An 18,523-nucleotide genomic window follows, 5' to 3' on the forward strand; every position below is an offset into this window, starting at 1 on the left:
ACTTCAGTCGCACGGGGTTCAACTTTACATATTTTAACCACAATTTGACTCCAATGACCTCTGAGCCTTGATAGCTGTCGTCTTAGAAAGCTAGGGTAAGCGCTAACAAAGACATCACCCTTCCTAATAACTGGAATTTCTACTATTGACAAGCAAAAGGATTTGATTAAAAACATGTTAAAAAGAAATGAGAAAAAAACACCAAGGATACACATTTATGAATGAATGATGACTTGAAGGCTTTTGCCATTTTTCAGACAAATCCCCTTTCCAAATGCCTGCTAAGCCAGAAAAATGACAGAAGCAAAGTTTAATCTGAGAAAAAGTTTTCTTAAGTTTTGATGCTTTTGATTTTTGTACTGCTTGACTTTTTAAATAGGAGTCATCCAAGGCTGCATTCGAACACAATGGCTGAATTAGAAGGAACAGGAAGAGCTGCAACCCATTGTCAATAAACACCACAGATTGTTGGCAAGTCCATAAGAACAAAGGGAAGCAGTTAAGATCCTGTAATCAAGGAAGAACAGAAAAACAACAAAAAAAAAAACATTTTGCTTTCGAAACCACACTGACTGACTTCCTCATATTCCACATACTTGCATTGTCTGTAAAGATGGAGGCTGTGCAACACAGTTGTAAACATCCACCTGTCTTTACATTTTCCTTGTTGTGTTTTCAGCACTGTGTGTGCTTGTGCTGGATTTCTATTGGTTTAGTTCTGGAGGTGGAGTTGAGTTAATGTTTTAATGTTTGGAGGTGTTGATGATACCGCTTGCCTTTGAAAAAGAATCGGGCCCCAACATCTCATGTCCTCCACCACACCTGACCCTTTTAATTGTCAGTCAGATTGTAGCAATTGGCAAGTTGAGGCAAATTACCTTAGCTATTTTTAAGACCTACGTAGGTCAACAAACATCTGTCACACTTAAAAGCCGTGCTTTTCGAATTTCAACATGTCTAAGAGAAAACGGCCACTGTCATTTCCTGTTTACACCATTGTGGAGCAGAAAATCACATATTGCTAATTAGAAGTTACTCAACATGAACAAATTTTAAGTATAAATAATAAAAAAAACAGCTATATTTATTCTACAGTAATTTGCAGAGGTGAGATTAAATATTAGATCTAATATTAAAATATAATAAATATTTCTTTTTTTTTCATTACTGAACAAATAGATTCGCTAATTAGCTTTTTTATAGCTGTTTAAATTTGTATCTGTATATAGTTAAGATATAAAAAAGTAAACAGTAGAAATTGACATCTTATTTTTTTAATCTAACATTTAGTTAATATTAAGGTCTTTTGTTTCCATTTCCACCTTTGTGTTTATATTTTCTAATTGTCAATACATTCAGTTTACATATAAGAGATTTATGGTGTCGTCTCATTGACAAATAGAATTAACAAAATCCAGTTTAGCAAAGTAATCACCTAAATGCTATGTTAAAGAGTTGTAGTGCTTTTGGACCCATAAATGGTTTAAAGCTGTGCTTCGCCGGCCCTTTCCTTGTAATTTAGCTGTCGTGTAGTTTTAGTTCAGTCAAGACTAATTATGTCTGTCTGCTGAGACATTTATCTCATGCTTGCAATACTTGAAGGTGTTGAAAGGTGTGTAAACATTTTAAAGAGAGTTAATGGAGTTAAACTTTCCAAATAGGTAGCTCACTGTCATTTGTCCTTTGTACTCAGTGATGTGTCACAAATTTAGGGTCAGTGAAATACACTGAGGCATGTAATGACAACAAACCATGGGTTGGGTAAGAGCCTGAGAAAATCGCTCAGCTTTTGCTCTGACAACTAAAAGCCTTTTAAATATTGCAAATGTTTCAATAGTTTGTGTTATTAAATAAGAAAAAGGTGAAAACATTTTAAGAGTGTCATGATGCATTCAGTGCGACACTCCTGCTCCCCCGACTGATCCGTCGCCTTTCAGTGAGGGGCGACGGAGCCTAAGTATTAATTAAGATGCAAGTGTTGGGAGGTTAGTTGCTTCTTTAACCAATTACTAATAAGCATGTTTGTCACATAAATATAGAGCCATGCAGCCCTTAATTATCCCAGCCAGTGTTGTGATCACATCAAAACCCTTTCAACGCACCCCCCCCACCCCCCCAAAAAAATCAAATTCCATAAAAGTAATGGTTCTTTTGTACTGTTAGGTTTATTTTAAACTCATGAGACATGTGCACATTTATAGCACAAGTCATCCTCTGGCTCACATCTGTGCAGCTCCTGTGCTCAGACATAACCTTTATGCAATGTGACTGACACGGTGTCGGAAGACAAACAGTCCCTTCCACTCCCACATGTACATGAATAGCTATGGGGAAATAGTTGTCCGCCTCTGTCACCCGACCTCATGTTTCATAGCAACTGAATGTCTACAAAATACTACTCAGGTATGTTTTGATTAGAAAAAGGCTTGGCAGGGAGGACAGGGTGCAGTTTCTGGGTGTGAGAAGAAGTAGCAGCAGAAGGGCCATGTGCTGCTGCGTGCGTCACTTTTGCACTTGCATGGCAGGTTGGGTGGGACTTGTACATGCCTCTGATGTCATTCTTCCTGATTTGGTTTGGTCCCCACCCTAATCCATCCCACAGGTGGCTTCGCCTCTGTCACTCAGCTCGTGTCAGGCAACCCCCGCCTCCTCTTTCATCTGTCTCTCTCTGTGTGAGTGTGTGTTCTGCTCCGGGTCACTTCTTATTTGCTGCACTCACACGCTCCTCCCTGCCAGCCGCCGTTCCCTGCAGTGACCTGAACTTTGGAAGCCTTCAGTTGTTAGGCTGCTCCCTGTCAGGGAGTTTTGTTGTGCTTTTTTTTTCTCCTCCCCCGCCCCCCACCGTTTTTTGATTATTTTCTGCGTTTGAGCACAGGGGACAGCAATCATCCCTGCTCTGTTCTCTGTCCAGGACAACCTTAATGTCTTCCTCAAGGCCTGTGGGAAGCTCGGACTAAAGGAGGCGCAGCTCTTCCACCCCGGGGATCTGCAAGACTTGTCCACCAGAGTGACAGTAAAGTAAGTTTTGATCTTATCAACGCTGCTTTACATCCACTCGTCTCTGCCTTTAGGCTAAACTTTACATTAAGAGAACCATCTTTCACCATACTCATACCTTTTACTTTAAATTGCCATGAAGCATGAGTTCCCTCATATAAATTGTGATTCCAGCTGTATTTAGAGAAAGGTCAATGCTATTTTCAGCGTGTGCTTCTTTCAAATGGAATGGCTTTTAATAAGCAGTAAGATGAACACAGAGGTGTACCGATGTGAGTGACATAATAATTTAACAGTTTGATCAGACAACATCTTGCCTGAGTTACGCACTGGGCTTGTTCATTTTCCATTTCAGGGATTGTTTTGTTTTCTGTCACCCACCTGCCAGAGAGGCATGTCAACCAACCAGTTCAGTTTTGCTCTAACTTTCAGTCTGTCTGCTGAGATGGACTGTTTATATAGTATTTTGCTGTGCAAGCAAAAACAAAAACACTTGCTGTAGAGGCACCGAGTCCTGAAAGCTGCTCAAAACTTCAATAAAGTACGGCGCTCACATACAGTAATAAGCTGAGGGATTTATTCAAAGTTAGTTGGTTTCCCTTCAGTTGACACCACTGTACTTTCTGTTAAACAAGTCACACCTGACTTGGCCACATAATTGCACCATTTAATTTCACTTCAGGCATTATCACCTTGAGAAAGTAGCTCCACTTCCTGGAGCGTTTTCTTTGCTTTGATTCCTTCCAAAGTGTCATCCTAATAAAACAATAAAGCATGCGCAGTCTGTGTGCGTTTGTGTGTGCGTGCACTGTCATATAGGATGTACTGTTCATGGACTGGAATATGGACTCCAAATAAGCAAATCTGTCTTCCTTTTTATTGAGACACACCCTCGGCCCACAAGATGACACTCTGTGTTCAGATGGAGCTCACTAAATGTCTAAATCAGGGCTGTAAATGTAACGATAACCCTTTGATGCGCTGAGTGTTGCATAAGATTTTCGCAGGATATTGGCTGTAAAAGCATTCTTGGTATGACAGCAGAAAATTCTCTTCCTTTTAATGCCAGCCAGACGAAGCAAACCAATATATCAGTAGTCGAATGAGGATAGAGAAAAAACATGAGCGGCCTCAAAGTTCTGCTTCTGTTGAGTGAGTTCCCCCTTGATCTAATCTTAGCTCTTGGGGGGCGGTGGATTTCTTTGACAAGCTGGATTGATTGGAATGGTGTCAGCACTCACAGTCGACGAGCTTTTAATAGATTATTTGGTACGTTCTACTTCGGCGTACAGTCGCTCAGAGCACACCTGCGTTTGTTTGCGTGTGGCATTGAAAGTCGGCTTGGGTTTTAGTTGCTCTTTCACAAAGAAATGTGGACATTGTTACTGCTGGACGTTTAGAAAATTAACCTGAAGCTGTTTGTGCTCTTTGTTGTCATTTTTTTCTTCCACTCTTTTGGCCATAGATGAGACTAAAGGTATAATTACGCTGCTGCAGTCAAAAGAACACGGCGCACAAAGAGGTAACATGAGTCGAAAATGCCAAACAAGGCTGCAGACGTGCACCCAACGGCTTTATTGCTGTGCAGCTTATCAGAGTCTAGGCAAATTAGCTCCAGAGTGAGAGAGAGAGAGAGAAAGTTGTCTCTATCAGCTGTCTGAATCCTGGTGTTTGTCCAGCCTCCACTCCCTTAAACCCAGTCTGACAGGTGCTTTGCTTAGCGCTGTTGGATTTAGTTTCTACTGTTGTTATTCTGTTTGATTAAAGATTAAAGATTTTCTTTAATCTTTTGGCTCTCATTGTGTCATCAGAATATTTCACTTGTCTCTTTCTTTTCAAGATAATCTTTAAAGTGGGGATGAGGATAATCAACACTGATTGGCATTATTTTCTATAAACAGCCAGAATGTGTATTCACCAAAGAATGAAGATCATTAATGTACTCTTTCCAAATCCAGCATGATAAAGAGATTTAGTCTCAAGCCTAAATCAATAAATTAGGAGAATTTTAACTATTATTTATGTGATGAAGGAAAAGCAGACAGCTCTAAATATATGTAGAAAATAACATGTGGTGTTATTTTCTGTTTCTATTTCTGCCTCCTCTGATATCATTTGAACAGATTAGTAGTGCTAAATAATGCTAACTTACTCACTTCACTGAGCTGAAAATCTTTTCATTCCGGTCATATCTCGTACTATTATCATTTTTAATTGAATCAGACATTGTTACAGATGCAATCATGTAGACAGTTAACAATTAGATAAAAACAGGGCTATAAAGCTTTGCACAAGCTTATTTCTATTCTTTGGCTTCTTTTTTTTTTTTTTACTAGAAACTAAACAAATTAACTAAATTATTTTGTTAAATTACTTTGTCCATTTAGTTAATTTGTTTATTCCTAAACTTGCAATTGCTTTAAATTTGAGTTGTTTCAAATTTAAAGCAATTAAATTTGAAACAACAAACCTCATTGATTTTTCGTTGATTGGTCTTTCATATCATTGTGGTGTGACGGAAAGCTGGAGTCAGATATTGACTGACACAACGTGTGCTGAGAACACAGATCAGTTCATGCGACGCTCTTGTTACAACAGCCATAAACGCAGATTGAATATCTTCCCTGACCTTTGAGCTGTGAAGATGCTGTAGTATTCACCTTCCTGCTTTGCTGCATTGCTTTGTGTTGTGCAACGTTTGTCCTGATAAAGACCTTTATCAATCGGCAGCTCAATCAGTATCAAAATTTCATGGCAGCTAAACAAATTCTTGTGATTGAGCAACACCCTGATAAGAAGGGATGCCTGTGCTTGAGGACTCGGACCAATTAAAGATTGTCATAAAAATACCGAGTGAATGCAACACCTTTGTGTAAAAATGTGACCAAACTGGATCTGATGCATCATAAGAAACTGTGATTCACTATACCAGCATTGCTACTTTTCATCATCTCTGCAGATGAGTCATCGAATTTAAAGATATTTGGTAGAAATCGACAACACCCACTGTCTGTTGACTTGTAGATTTATTTTTGGAATTATGCTTCATAGGCTGCACCACTGAGACTAAAACCCCGGAGAAATAAAGGAGCAGGATGTAGGGGGGAGTCTACCTACGTAATGCTGGGAAATATTGTCTCTGCTGGGAGGGTTGAGACCTGGCCTGCAGCTTTGTCTCAATTTTTGTCTCTCTTTCTTAATCCAGTACGTCTTAGCTTCATACTGAATAAAACCCAGCAGCACAACCAGAAAGTGCTATAAAGAAAGATGGGCACTTTCTGTTAAGTTATACGTAAGTCTGTAGTGGCTGAGGAACTCTTAGTTGGCTCGCTGCGTCAGCTACTGGGACTTTGTCTCATTGGCAATATTTTCTTGGAAAAACAACAAAATTTTTATAAGCCATTGAAGTGTTTTTCCTTCTAACAACCCGTGTTACAAAACCTTACAAGCATCGACGTCATAAAGACGATCTAAGAGATCAACCGGCATAACTTTATTAAAGGTTCTCATTGATCAGAATTATATTAAATATATTAAAACAATGAATACATTATTAATTTATAATAAGCATTAATAAATTAATGTATTAATAATACAAATTAAAATAAATGTCTATTAATTACATTTATACAAATTATTTTACTAAATGTATAATTTTGTCAAATAACCAAAGTGATTAAACCAGAGGTCATGACCTTTAAATACGCCAACATACTTATTTTGAAGTCTTAAGCGTGATATTCGCCTGCTGGCTTTTTAAGCCACAAATTACACTTTTTGAATTAACACTTCAAATAAGTGTGCTAATCCTTATTTAAGGTGATTTACCAAAACTTAAAACAGTTTTGGTAAAACATTCAGAAAACACATGTGGGCTGGTCAGACACGTTGCCTATGTTGTGCTTAAAGTTGTAGGAAGTAAGCGTTTTTATGATGACTTGACCACAAGGAACTAGCTATCAAGCCACAGCACTGTGGTCTCTGCGGAAATGTTTCTATTCAACAGAAAACAAAATAAAACGACTCTCATATTAATAAAGTGTTTTAAAACTATTAAGGTCTGTCTTCATTTACCAAAAAATGGCGGCAGAAGTCAGGCTACGAAGCTGCTGGCTTGTAGCTGCCAGCTGCAAGCTGACAAGCAAGCAGTATGTTGTGGGAAAATGTCTCTCATTCAGAGAAAAAAACAAGCAAAAAAACTTAAAGACTCAAAGTAATATGCAACCAAAGCCCATTTCTCATCTGCAACATATGAACTTCTTTGTGGGTACAAATAAAGGATAAATTAGTCAGAAGTTACTTGAAATTTCTTTTGCTGCCTTTCAGTGACCAGAATGTCAATATTTCACTCATTCGTGTTTGTGTATGTCCTTTACGTCCCCTATTGGAATTCAAGGTAATTAGAGGTGCATATAGTGGAATATAATAGTTTGGACATAAGTTTGACTGATATTTTTAATTGAATAAGAAACCCAGGCATCTGCTTATTGACCCCAGAGACTTAGAAAATCAACCCCCTGCAGAGAGGTCCAAAGTCTCGTTTTTTTCCACAGTTTGATTGAGCAAATTATTGACAAGATGTGACTGCTGCTCTCCCAAACAACAAAAAAAAAAAAAAAAAAAAGGAAACTACTTAAGATGGACAGGTACATCAAGGTTTATGCTACCATTCAGGAATTTCAAGGGCATCTTTTACAGAACAGAGGAGAGGAGTGCCTATGCAATGTGGTTTCATTATGTAATGGCTTTGTTTGGCTGCAGACCAAATGTCTGCAGTACCACAAAAGAACATTTTTGCTTTTCCTCACAAAGTTTTTATTCACCACACAGAATGTATTTAAGGTGGATATATATATATACTGTACCAAATCCTGTGCAGGCATGATTTAGTTGTGTAAAATTAGTAGCTAAGCTTGACTGCATAGAAAGAGCGAGAGTCACGCCTAGTTTGTTGGTACTGAGGGTGTGGCTCACTGTGCATTAATGGTGAGTCGACGATGTTTCACAAAGCCATTAAGTTTCATGGTTTTACGTAAAAGGCACGGCCGTCACTGTTTGTCCAATTGTAAAACCGAACAGGGAGCAACAGCAAGCAAACCCTGCCAGTTGTGAGCCCAGCTGTACCAGGCCAACACAAGGGTTATGTTTGTGCTCTGTAGCTGGAGAGGGAAATGCCAGCCTCACCCTGCTCCTTGCCCACAGAGGCTGCTGTGTCGCAGATAAGCACGCCACAATGATGTCCAACACTGTCGCAACCACAGCTGATTCCACTAATTAAACTGAGTGCAACTTTGTTTTTAGCACTGTTGAGATTGTCTTGGACGCTTGATGCAAGCCGCAGCAGAGCTTTATAAAGTGGAGGAAAAAAAAAAAAGAAATTCTGATTCAATTCTTATTTCCATATTGAGACAGATGTTGAAAGAGTGAAGGATTGTCATTACTAAGGTATGTGTTTTTATTAGTATTATTAGTTTTTTGGTGGTAGCTCGCTTGTCTTTGTGACATGTTGATGAAGCTGAGCAGGTTTGTTGGTATGTTGCTGTTTACTCTCAGTTTCATGCCACGTAAAAAGGTTTCGCCTGCATACATAGCTCATCACACGACTGTAGACCTTAACATGTCTTTTCACTCATCTTACAGCACAAGCGAAAACAGGAAATCGGAAAGAGAATTTCCTTTGCTCTCTGTTAGGAAAGTCATTTGTCTAAAATTTGAATAGTAGCCCATGTTTCTTTACTTCCTTTTTGGCATTTTTGTTTAATTTATGCGTTGGCACTTTCACTCCTCGTGAAAACGATTTAAAAGACTTGTAAAATGTTGATTATCCAGCTTTTTATGTCTGGTTTTTGATGTTTTCTGGTGACTGTCCTCAGCAAAAACTTTTTTCATGTCATCATGAACAAAAAAAAAAAAGCATCCAATAGCCCACCCCTTTTTTTAGGTATTACAAAATAAAGATTCAGCCAATCACATGGAAGCTGGTCAGTGAATTTAGGCATCTAAGGATGGAGAAGATGACTTGCTGAAGTTCAAACCAAGCATCTGGTGTACCTAATAAAATGGAAAGTGGGTGTAAGTGTGAATATGTTCCTGTTTTGTCACTTGATCCTGTGCTCACAGGATGTGTTTTTTTGAGTTGGACACTCAGTGCTGTTTTTATATCAGACTCCTGATGTGTTTTTTTTTTTCCCCAGTGATTTTGCTTCATCATATGAGAGCTCAGCTGATGCTAACATCTATGTTCGAGTCCTGAGGCACCGGGGATTTTAAAAAAGAGATGTTTTTGTTTACTGCTCTGCTCAGCTTTCCTATTCCCAATGCATGACCTTAAATCTCTTTTTATTTCCAAGAATAGTACCTAGCTGTTAACTGTAGGTCTCTTTAAAACTCACAAGAAAAAGTAGTTTTATTGTTTCTTTGCCGTTTTTTTCTTTGTCTATAAATTTTGTGCAATGTCCAATTGAAAAAAAAAACAACAAAAAACCGTCCACTTCAGTTTTCACTGCCGGCAAATGAGCATGTTGGAAACTCCTCGTGTGAGATGACGCACGCTGGTGGGAAAGGGGATCTGCCACCCATCCAGTGAAATGCCAGAAGCTGTTGAAGGTTGCAGCGCTGTAATCGCAGCAGTTTGACTCACTTAAGAGGAAAGAGCTCCATCTAAATACACAACATTCACTTTTGCCATAAAAACACAGAGCGACATGCTCCACAGCACACATTGGTTGGCTGTAAACCCAACGACTCGACTGTGTTTCTCTTTCCGACACAATACAGCTGTTTTGAGTGGGAGGGGGGACTGAACATTACACCCAATAGAGAAAGTTCTCAACGACCTGGCAGCTTGCTACAGACGACCTCACCAAGTGTTGCGAGTACAGACCCAGGATTCAATCCAGGCAGCTGCTGTGATACTTAAATGCATTTGCCAGGTGGCGAAAAATACTTTCTACATGAAAAGTCTTCATCCTGAAATGCAGATGAGTTAATATAGTTTCTCATAGTTTCATATAGTTACAGTGAAGTTAAAGCAATATAGTTTAACCACCTACGCTGGTAGTTTTAAATACATATCTGCTGGGCTCACAAACTTATTAGAAAATGTATTATTGTGCAGTAAAGAACTTGCAAAGAAACGTACAGTGACGCAGGTGCAGATGTTGGCAGTAGCAGCGTTATGAAGGGAGAAATAAAACAAAAATAACACTGCTTCTTAATGACAAACTGATGTTTGCCCTGCAGCTCAGCTTGCTGCTGCAGGAAGCCAGAAAAGTAGCAGTTTTGACAGTAATTATTGCTTTAGAAAAAATAAGCAAATAGCATTTTTAATGCTTTTGGATATCTGCTCTGTGCCAAATATTTTAGAGTGTATCCATTAGTGCCTCTCCACATGTTGCGTTACTATTGGCTAATTTTAGTAACAAAGTCGAAGATTTGCTGGCCAGTGTGTTGAGTGCTACCAGGGTTCACCATTGGACTAGGTTAGTGAGAAACTTGTCAAATTGTCCCCGCATTCATATTGAAATATTTTTGTCTGTACTTAAAGCTGTGCTTTGTCAATAATTCTATGGTAAATAGTTGCACTTAGTTTCAGCGGAAATCCTGATTTAATTGCAAAAGATTTAAATGTACTGATGACACATAATGTATTCATGTCTCATTTTGCTTTGAGACCAGAAAACAGACTTTCAGTTCTGTGATCTCTGTCTCCCATGTTGCCTTCTGCTCTGTTGTTAAGGGAGATTAAGGTGTGTTTGGGATTATGTTTACTTTGAGAATTTGCTAGTGTTAAATTTCATCCTTTCTAGTCGTTTGACGATAAATAACTCGCGTGCTACAAGCTGTAACTCTACACCAAAACACACTCTAGTGAAAATAGTGTTTTCCTTAATTCTGCTGCTTTTTCTCAGCAAATTTCTGCCAAAATATCTTACCTGTTTACCAACTTTTCTTTATTTTTTTAGATTTTCACAATGAGATCGTTTATAGTTAGACTTTTGAAGGTGAGGTTGACACTTTGAATACTTTGTGTAGTTTCTGCTTTAAAGATCTTCAGCGGTGTCCGTGGGGCAGCAGGGGATTTATTTGTCTTAAATTCCTGTTAGCGCTTATTTAGAAAAATGACTGTTGTTTTTCTTAAACTCAAACTTGTCACAACTAATTCTTGGCTGTAAAACGACGATGCAGATGACTGAGAAAGTCATATTCACGAATATAACTCTTTGTTATTAGGTTATAAAGGTCTGTCAATTACAAGAAAGCCTTTTCAGGTCAGAAGCTGCCTATTGTTGAAGCATCTACTGTAAACATTACAGTAAGCAAAAATATTCACAATCAAGAAGTATTTTTTTATTTTTTTTGGCAGGGGTTGAATCATAATAGTAAGCATTTATTACTCAACATACTTGAGGGCGGAATTTGAATTTCACATCACTTTTTTCTTATGGCCTCAAAGGGCCATACTTTTAGTCTGCTTATTAGCTATTATCAGCACAACTGCATTAAATCAGGAATGTGTCGGATGCAGCAGAGATGGAAGCGAGGCTGTAAATCGTTTCTCATTGTTACGGCTGTTGCTGCTGATCACTCTTCACTGGCATATATACCGACACATCTGTCACCTTAAGTGACAGATAGACATGAAACGCACAAAGGTGAGAGTCATACAGGGCTTCCCGGATGACACTGTGGGTTTTGTTTTCGTCTCCACAGGAACTCAGATTTTTCCCTTTTAGGTGATTTACTGACAGTCGGGCCAGACAAAAAGAGAGAAAGAGCTCAGCTAATTCTTCAGAGAGTTCATTCTCCCACAGCAGGGCTGCGCTTTATATCACATTTCCAGTTGTTAGTTTTGTCCCCATAAAAATGACGATCAAGAATCTCTCTTTAAAGTCAAACAAATGTTTCGAGTAGCTTATTGTTAGTTCTACATATTTGAAAGCTAAAAGAAATCAGTTTCTAGTGTGCTTTGATCTTATTGTTTTTTGGGTTTTTTTTTTTTTTTCCATTTCAGAAATGATGTTTGTTTTCCTCTCTGCCTCTGTGTGTTGTTGTACGGAGGGCTGACCGGAGTCAGGATTGTGCTCTCAGCTTCCAGCTCTTTCACTGCCCAGCTTACATAAAGCTCACAGCGATGCCCTCTGTTCTTTTATTGTCATTTGCAGTTTTACACAAACATCTCTCCTTTCTGCTCTTTTCCCACACAGGCATCAAGAGACAAACAGGAGGCTGAAAAATGTGAGTTGTTTTCTCATAAATCATGTGTCAGTCTGTGAATTATTAAGTAATTATAAAAAGGTAGAGCTTGATTTATTCCAGGTACGGTCCTGTCAGTGACAACATGAAGCTGTGGTTTCTAACACATATCACTCCTTGTTTATTCCTACTGTTATATTTAATATGTTTTACAAATGATCGAGGAGAACACCTCATCTCTGCTTGTTAATAAATAACTCTGTGAAAAATGCTGACAAATAGAGACAGAGTCTATTACTTAAATGGAGAGCCAAGTAAAACCGAACACTAACAGCAAAGATCCTTTCTCTTTCAAGGTTTATTACATAAATACAAACAATTACAATAAAATATAGTATTTAAATGCAATTGTCCTTTCCACAACAGTAAGGTTCAACTGTCTCTTCTGCTGTGTAAAACACAGAAAAGCATTTCTAATAAGATCCTGGCCATTTTACCTCACCGCACGACTCAAGACCAGAACAATCAGCAAAGATGGTTAAGCTATAACCGTAACATGCATGACAAGGGATAGATTGAAATGTAAGTAAATGGTAAACAGAAAATGATTAGATGAAACAGGTTTGTGCCTAATAACCATTTGATTTCTTCTGCTCTCTTTTGGATAAGTCGTAATAGTATTTCTAGTTTACATTTAGCACATTTTGCATTAAATATTGCGACACATCACGAAGGATATTTTTGTTCACCTGCTTACTTTTATTTTAGCTCATATGTTCAAAATAACAGTTTAATTCACTCAAATAGTTGACGGAACAAAAGGCAGAAGGAAGATATTTAAAAACAGATTTTTATCCGCTCTTCTTGGACAAGTTAAGGTAAATGTGGACTGAACAGATTTCTGTCCTCCAGTAAAGCTTTGACCTGAAGATAAGTGTTTTAGCTGATTCTCATTCTCTGTGCATCAGTGTTCAAAGTATTTTTCCTAGACTTCCTGACTCAATGTACGATTGATTATTTGTTTGTAGCGGTGGTGAGGGATCACTGCAAAGAAAACCCCAACCAAAAAACAAAATGACAACCTTTAGGTTATTATTTTGAAAGGCGGAAAAATAAAATGATTAAAGAGCTGACTTTTTAAGTGATAAACAATTAGCTTGGTTAGCATTTACTAACTGTAAACAAAAGCACCAACACTCCCTAAGGAGTGTTGATGTGGATTTAAATCTTCAAAAAATTTTCTAATGTTTTTCAAATTCAACAAACAACACGACAGACAATGCCTAAAGCTCAAAAGCATAAAAACATTCAACATTGCAGTATTTTCTTCACGCTAACAACCTAGCTTTGAGATTTCTTTCTTCAGTCCCAACATCCACACTGAAGAGAGACTGTCAGTGTGACCTGGAAGGGCTTAATGTTAGTGTTTACTGAAGGGAAAAAATATTAATTCCTGTATTTCTAACAAAACAGTTACTGTTGAGGCCTGGTCAAGCTGAAACTTTTGGTCAGCACTTGATGTTTTTCTCAGTGTGTCTGCCATTACAAGTTGCCAAAAAGAAAAGAAAAATTGTAACTATATTTTATGCATGCTTGCACAAGATATGAAAGCTTCTTGTTTACCAAAATCTCTGGTATGCATTTGTGTTCCACAATACAAAACAAAATCCAAAACAAGACGAAAATTCTAATCAAAATGAAATAAATGGCAGGATATTAATATGAAAAGACAACTCAGCAGGAGGTCCCATGGCTATTATTGTGACAGTTTTGCAGTAGGAAATTGAGCATAGCTTTAACAATTTCCCACATCATATATTGACAGAGACGCAGGACAATAGTGGAAACACTATAAAGATGTTTTTTTATGAATCTGTTTCGATGTTTTTTGTCAAAACGTTTTGAGCTAAGTTTCAAAATGTCTCTATGTCAATTTTGTCTGTGTATTTTGAATTTGTCAAGACCTGACTTGGGGTTTAATCTTACATGTCACTGTGAACCCCATTAAATGAAGGAGACTGTTTATGTGTACTTACAGTATTTGTTGGAGAAAGTGTATACATAGCTGTATGGTTTTATGAGGTACTGTTTTCTAGATGTTTTCTAGAAATCAGACCAGAACAATCACCTGCCTTAGCTCAGCATAAATCATTCACCACTGAGGGCAAAAGTGCTGCAATTGCTTGATGAATATGAATCTCTGGAAAAAAATAAGCGACCACTGCACTGAACCCCACTGGAAACCTCATGGGTATAATGCTAAATATTAATTTCTGAACACTTAATGAGTTAAAACTTTAGTATTGTTGTTTCTAAATGAATATGAACTTGTTTTCTTTGCATTATTTGAGGTCTGAAAGTATTTGACAATGTCCCATTTTCTGCAAATAAATACAAACTTTTCACTTGGTATTTCAGAGACATGTTGTCTGAAGTTCATAGAGCGAAAGAACAATGTTCATTTTACTCAAACATTTACCTGTAAAAGGTAAAATCAGAGAAGTTGAGCATTTTTAGTGGTCTCTTAATTTTTTTTCATTGCGTTCTATTCTATTTTGCCTTCTGCCATTTTTTATTTACTGTCTTTTTCTGTCTCCAGGTTTTAATCACCATTTACTGGCTGGGTAGAAGAGCTCAGAGTGATCGTTTCTATGATGGACCTTACCTAAATTTGAAGGCCTTTGAGGGATTACTAGGCACCGCGCTCTCCAAGGTGAATTTCTTTTTGAAGGTGTAATTATACATCTGGGCTCTATGACCTGTCGAAAGCTTTGTTGCCAGCATGTATTGAAATACTCTTTTACAGTCACTGCTCAGTACATTTGTGTATCCTCCCTGGTATGTGGACTATGCGTGAGGACGGCCACAGACGGCCGAGGGGGCCGCACTCTGGTGGGCGGTGAAACCAGCATTGCGTTAAGTCATAAGTGACCTGCTCCCTTGACTCAGCTATTTTCATCTTGTTTACAATGTGGCACACATAGTTCACATGTTAAAATAGCCTCTTCTTTTCCTGAGAGAGGCATTCCATCCCTCCCGTCTTGCCTGTGCCAGTGTTGAACTTGGCACCTTGTGTTTCGCGTGGATTTATAGCTTGTGTGCGGGCCCTCTGTAATCCTGTTCACTCCAGGGATTTTTGGTAATAGGAGTTGGTCAGGGCACATTTTGTACATTTAGCCACGTTAATCCAAGTTCAGTGGCTCTTGAGGTTTGGTTGGGTTTAATTTGTTGACCTGTATTGTCTGGCAGGATTCATAAGATTACAGGTCAGAACACCGTCTTTCTCTTTAAATCGTCTGACACGTTTTGGCTTGTTTGGTGAACTCGTGTTTAAAGAGGCTTTTGTGTGTTTGTGTGCAGGGACGTTCTCGTCTTGTAGTAAACACAGTCATTAAGGGTGTGGGGATGAAGTTTGTTTTGACAGAGATGGCAGGGAGGAAGAAATAATGATGTTTTTCGATGTAGAGGTCACCATCCGTCACCCATTATAACTCATTGTGTGTTTACAGTAACCACGTCAACACAGACTGTAAAATCTACCTGGGAGATCTCGCACACCTCCGCCCCCTTACACACTCGAAGGAGTTAAATATTAGAATTGGCACACTGTCATCAAGATGTGTTATCAACTGTGGGCTTTGGCATAAAAAAGATATTAAGCACCCACATTATATCGGTCCGTTTGAATACAGTCACTATTGGTTTCAGTACTTTTGAGGCTTTTAATTCCTTATTGTTTGGATATTTCTTCCTTTCCCTTTTTGGCTTGATATTTGACCACTCTTTCTATTTAATGAAGTTGATTTAAAGCAGATGGTCTCCTGCCACTGATTGGGCTATTAAACGGGGTACATTAGTTTTCAGGGGCTTTAGGTTAACGCTTTGGGAGGAGAAGGTTAACGTTAGCCTGCTTTAGTAGTTTAAGCCAGTTTAATGTCGGTTTGCGGTCATTTATGTCACTGAGTCCACACAGATCGATCTTTGTCTCCTCTAGCCACAAACTCTTTGTCCATTAGGGCAGCTGCCAATTTTAGTTGAGTTGGAACTTGGTGAGTTGGTATCAGTGGCTTCTTTCTCACTCACTACCTTTTTGGTCAACAAGAAAACTTGATGTTAGCCCTTTATCTGTTCCCACAGCATATTTGATGTGTGTGTTTATGTATGCATGAAAGGCTCTGCAGGAATCAAACAGTCAGAAAGGCTCCAGCGTTCGAGACAGCGGTTTTGGAGACAGTTGGTACTCTGAGCGAGAGGAGATCTATTCTCTGAGAAGAGGTGGAGGAGGTGGACACAGGAGAGACGACTCGTTGGACAGTTTGGACTCGCTGGGCTCGAGACCCCACAGCATCTCATCTGACGCCACTCTCAAAGGCAGCAGCGAGGGTACAGTAGATGATTTAAACCACTTTTTCTTATTTTTGTGTTGTTCGTCCACTAAATTGACTGAATTTTACTTTTCAAATCTAACTTTCACTCTTAAGTAGGAGAGGTAATCACCGAGTCTCTCGATCCATACCTCTCACATTGTGGTCCAAATACCACTTGTGGTATTCTGACTGGGAACTATTTATAAGTTAATTAGCACTGAAACAGAGTGAATACACCCAGACAAAAATATGCTGTGACCGCAGTGCTTTGTGCACTTTGATCTTTGTTTCAAAAAAGCAGTACTCACAAAGGAAGTACAGTTGAGAATATTTAAAAATAAAAACTCCAAGAAAATGAACCACAAGCGAGTGCTGGTGACGACTTGTCTTGTGTCCTATTTTCCTCTTGATGAAACCAGTAATATTTACTGTTGTTCTCATTGACCGTTTGTTGGCTGGTTACTGCAGCACTTTGAACTGCCTTGTTGCTGAAACTGGGCTATATAAATAAAATTACCCTACCTTGTATTTCCTTACAAATACAGGGTATGGTAGGTCAGAGCTTCTTTTTTGTTTTGTTTTGTTTGTTCATTAAGGAAAAAGCTACCAGAAGTAAAAACAGAAAGTTTCTAACTGCAGCTTAAACAGTTATCGGCCATGTTGGATTTTCAGTTTAAATTGGTTTACCTATTAGCAAAATCTGTCTTTGACTGTTTCAGTTCTCACTTCAGAGGAAAGTTCTTCTTTATTTCTTCATCTGTGTTTGTTTGCTTCTCTTTTCCTTTCTTACTTTTTCTCTCTTTCCCTCTTTTTTGTTCTTTCTCTCTTTCTTTATTGCTGCAGCTCTTGTTCTGTATGAAAAGGCTTGGATTACATAGAACTTGGAACACCGAATAGTTTGTGAGGTAATATTTATTTTCTTAAAAGCTGAAGAACCCCTGGTCTAGACCCGCTTATCTTGTGTGTTTGCCCCAATATTTCAAATCCATTTAATCCGTTTGGACACTCAATTATTTGTGAACTGGGAAGACTCCCTGTCTTGGAAAGATGACTCCCATTTGTGAAAACAAACGTCTATTGCCATCTAGTGGTAGGCTTGTGGAAATTTTTTTGTTTGTTTGTTTTGTGGTAGAATATCAAAGGAAAAAACTTTGACACACTAATGTAAAATGGATTCTCTGGTAATGGACGTTTGTGCAGCAGTTCTTTTGTGTAACTGGGGGCAGTGAGACATTCCTCAGCCATCCACAGCAGCTTGTAAATGAAGAGGCCTCTGTTTCCCACCCTGTACTCCTCAGTTACTCCTCCAAAGTCACTCCAAAACACACACACACACACACACACACACACACACACACACACACACACACACACACACACACACACACACACACACACACACAAACCTCACTCTTTTCTTCATCCTGGCTTTGTTTGTCTTCTTCTCTTTTCTCTCCTTCTGTCTCGCACCAGTTCTTGATCCTGTCCTGGTTCTCGGTCCAGGTTGTTGCAGCGACACCGAGGCAGACTCCATCTTCAAGATGGCTGACAACAAGAACAGCCTCAGCTACCGCAGGTCACTAGTCATCACGCCGAAAGCCAGCGCCCAGTTTAACCAGTTCCTGCCCACCAAAGACAAGCAGTCAGGCTACGTGCCGGCTCCGCTGAGGAAGAAAAGGGCTGAGCGCAATGAGGACAGCCGGCGTAGCTGGGCCAGCTCCGGCTATGGAGAAGATGAATCCACTCTCACAAGGTACATTAGTTATCCACTTAAAGGTGCTGTTCCTTATTTAGTTCATGTTGGTGAAATATTTGGCTTGTTTAGTTGCCAAAAGTTCACAAAAGTGTTAGCATGGTTGCTTGTGTTTTTAATTGTTATGCTGTGGAATGACAATCATAGTCAAGAAAGGATTTCCGCTCCTGGCTATGGCGGCAGCCATGTTTCCCAGAGCACCTTACCATCA

General features: G+C 38.9%; 1 protein-coding gene across 1 annotated transcript in view; it reads left to right on the plus strand.

Annotated features, from left to right (window-relative positions):
* Window positions 1-18,523, plus strand: part of lmo7a (LIM domain 7a) — a 55,601-nt gene that overhangs the window by 14,674 nt on the left and 22,404 nt on the right. Inside the window, 5 exon segments of the mRNA XM_055031784.1 lie at window positions 2,912-3,018; window positions 12,204-12,234; window positions 14,792-14,905; window positions 16,365-16,575; window positions 18,063-18,312. Coding sequence (XP_054887759.1) covers window positions 2,912-3,018; window positions 12,204-12,234; window positions 14,792-14,905; window positions 16,365-16,575; window positions 18,063-18,312 — 713 coding nt within the window.

Source organism: Poeciliopsis prolifica, unplaced genomic scaffold (assembly GCF_027474105.1).
Source record: "Poeciliopsis prolifica strain line A6 unplaced genomic scaffold, Auburn_PproV2 SCAFFOLD007, whole genome shotgun sequence".
Taxonomy (NCBI): domain Eukaryota; kingdom Metazoa; phylum Chordata; class Actinopteri; order Cyprinodontiformes; family Poeciliidae; genus Poeciliopsis; species Poeciliopsis prolifica.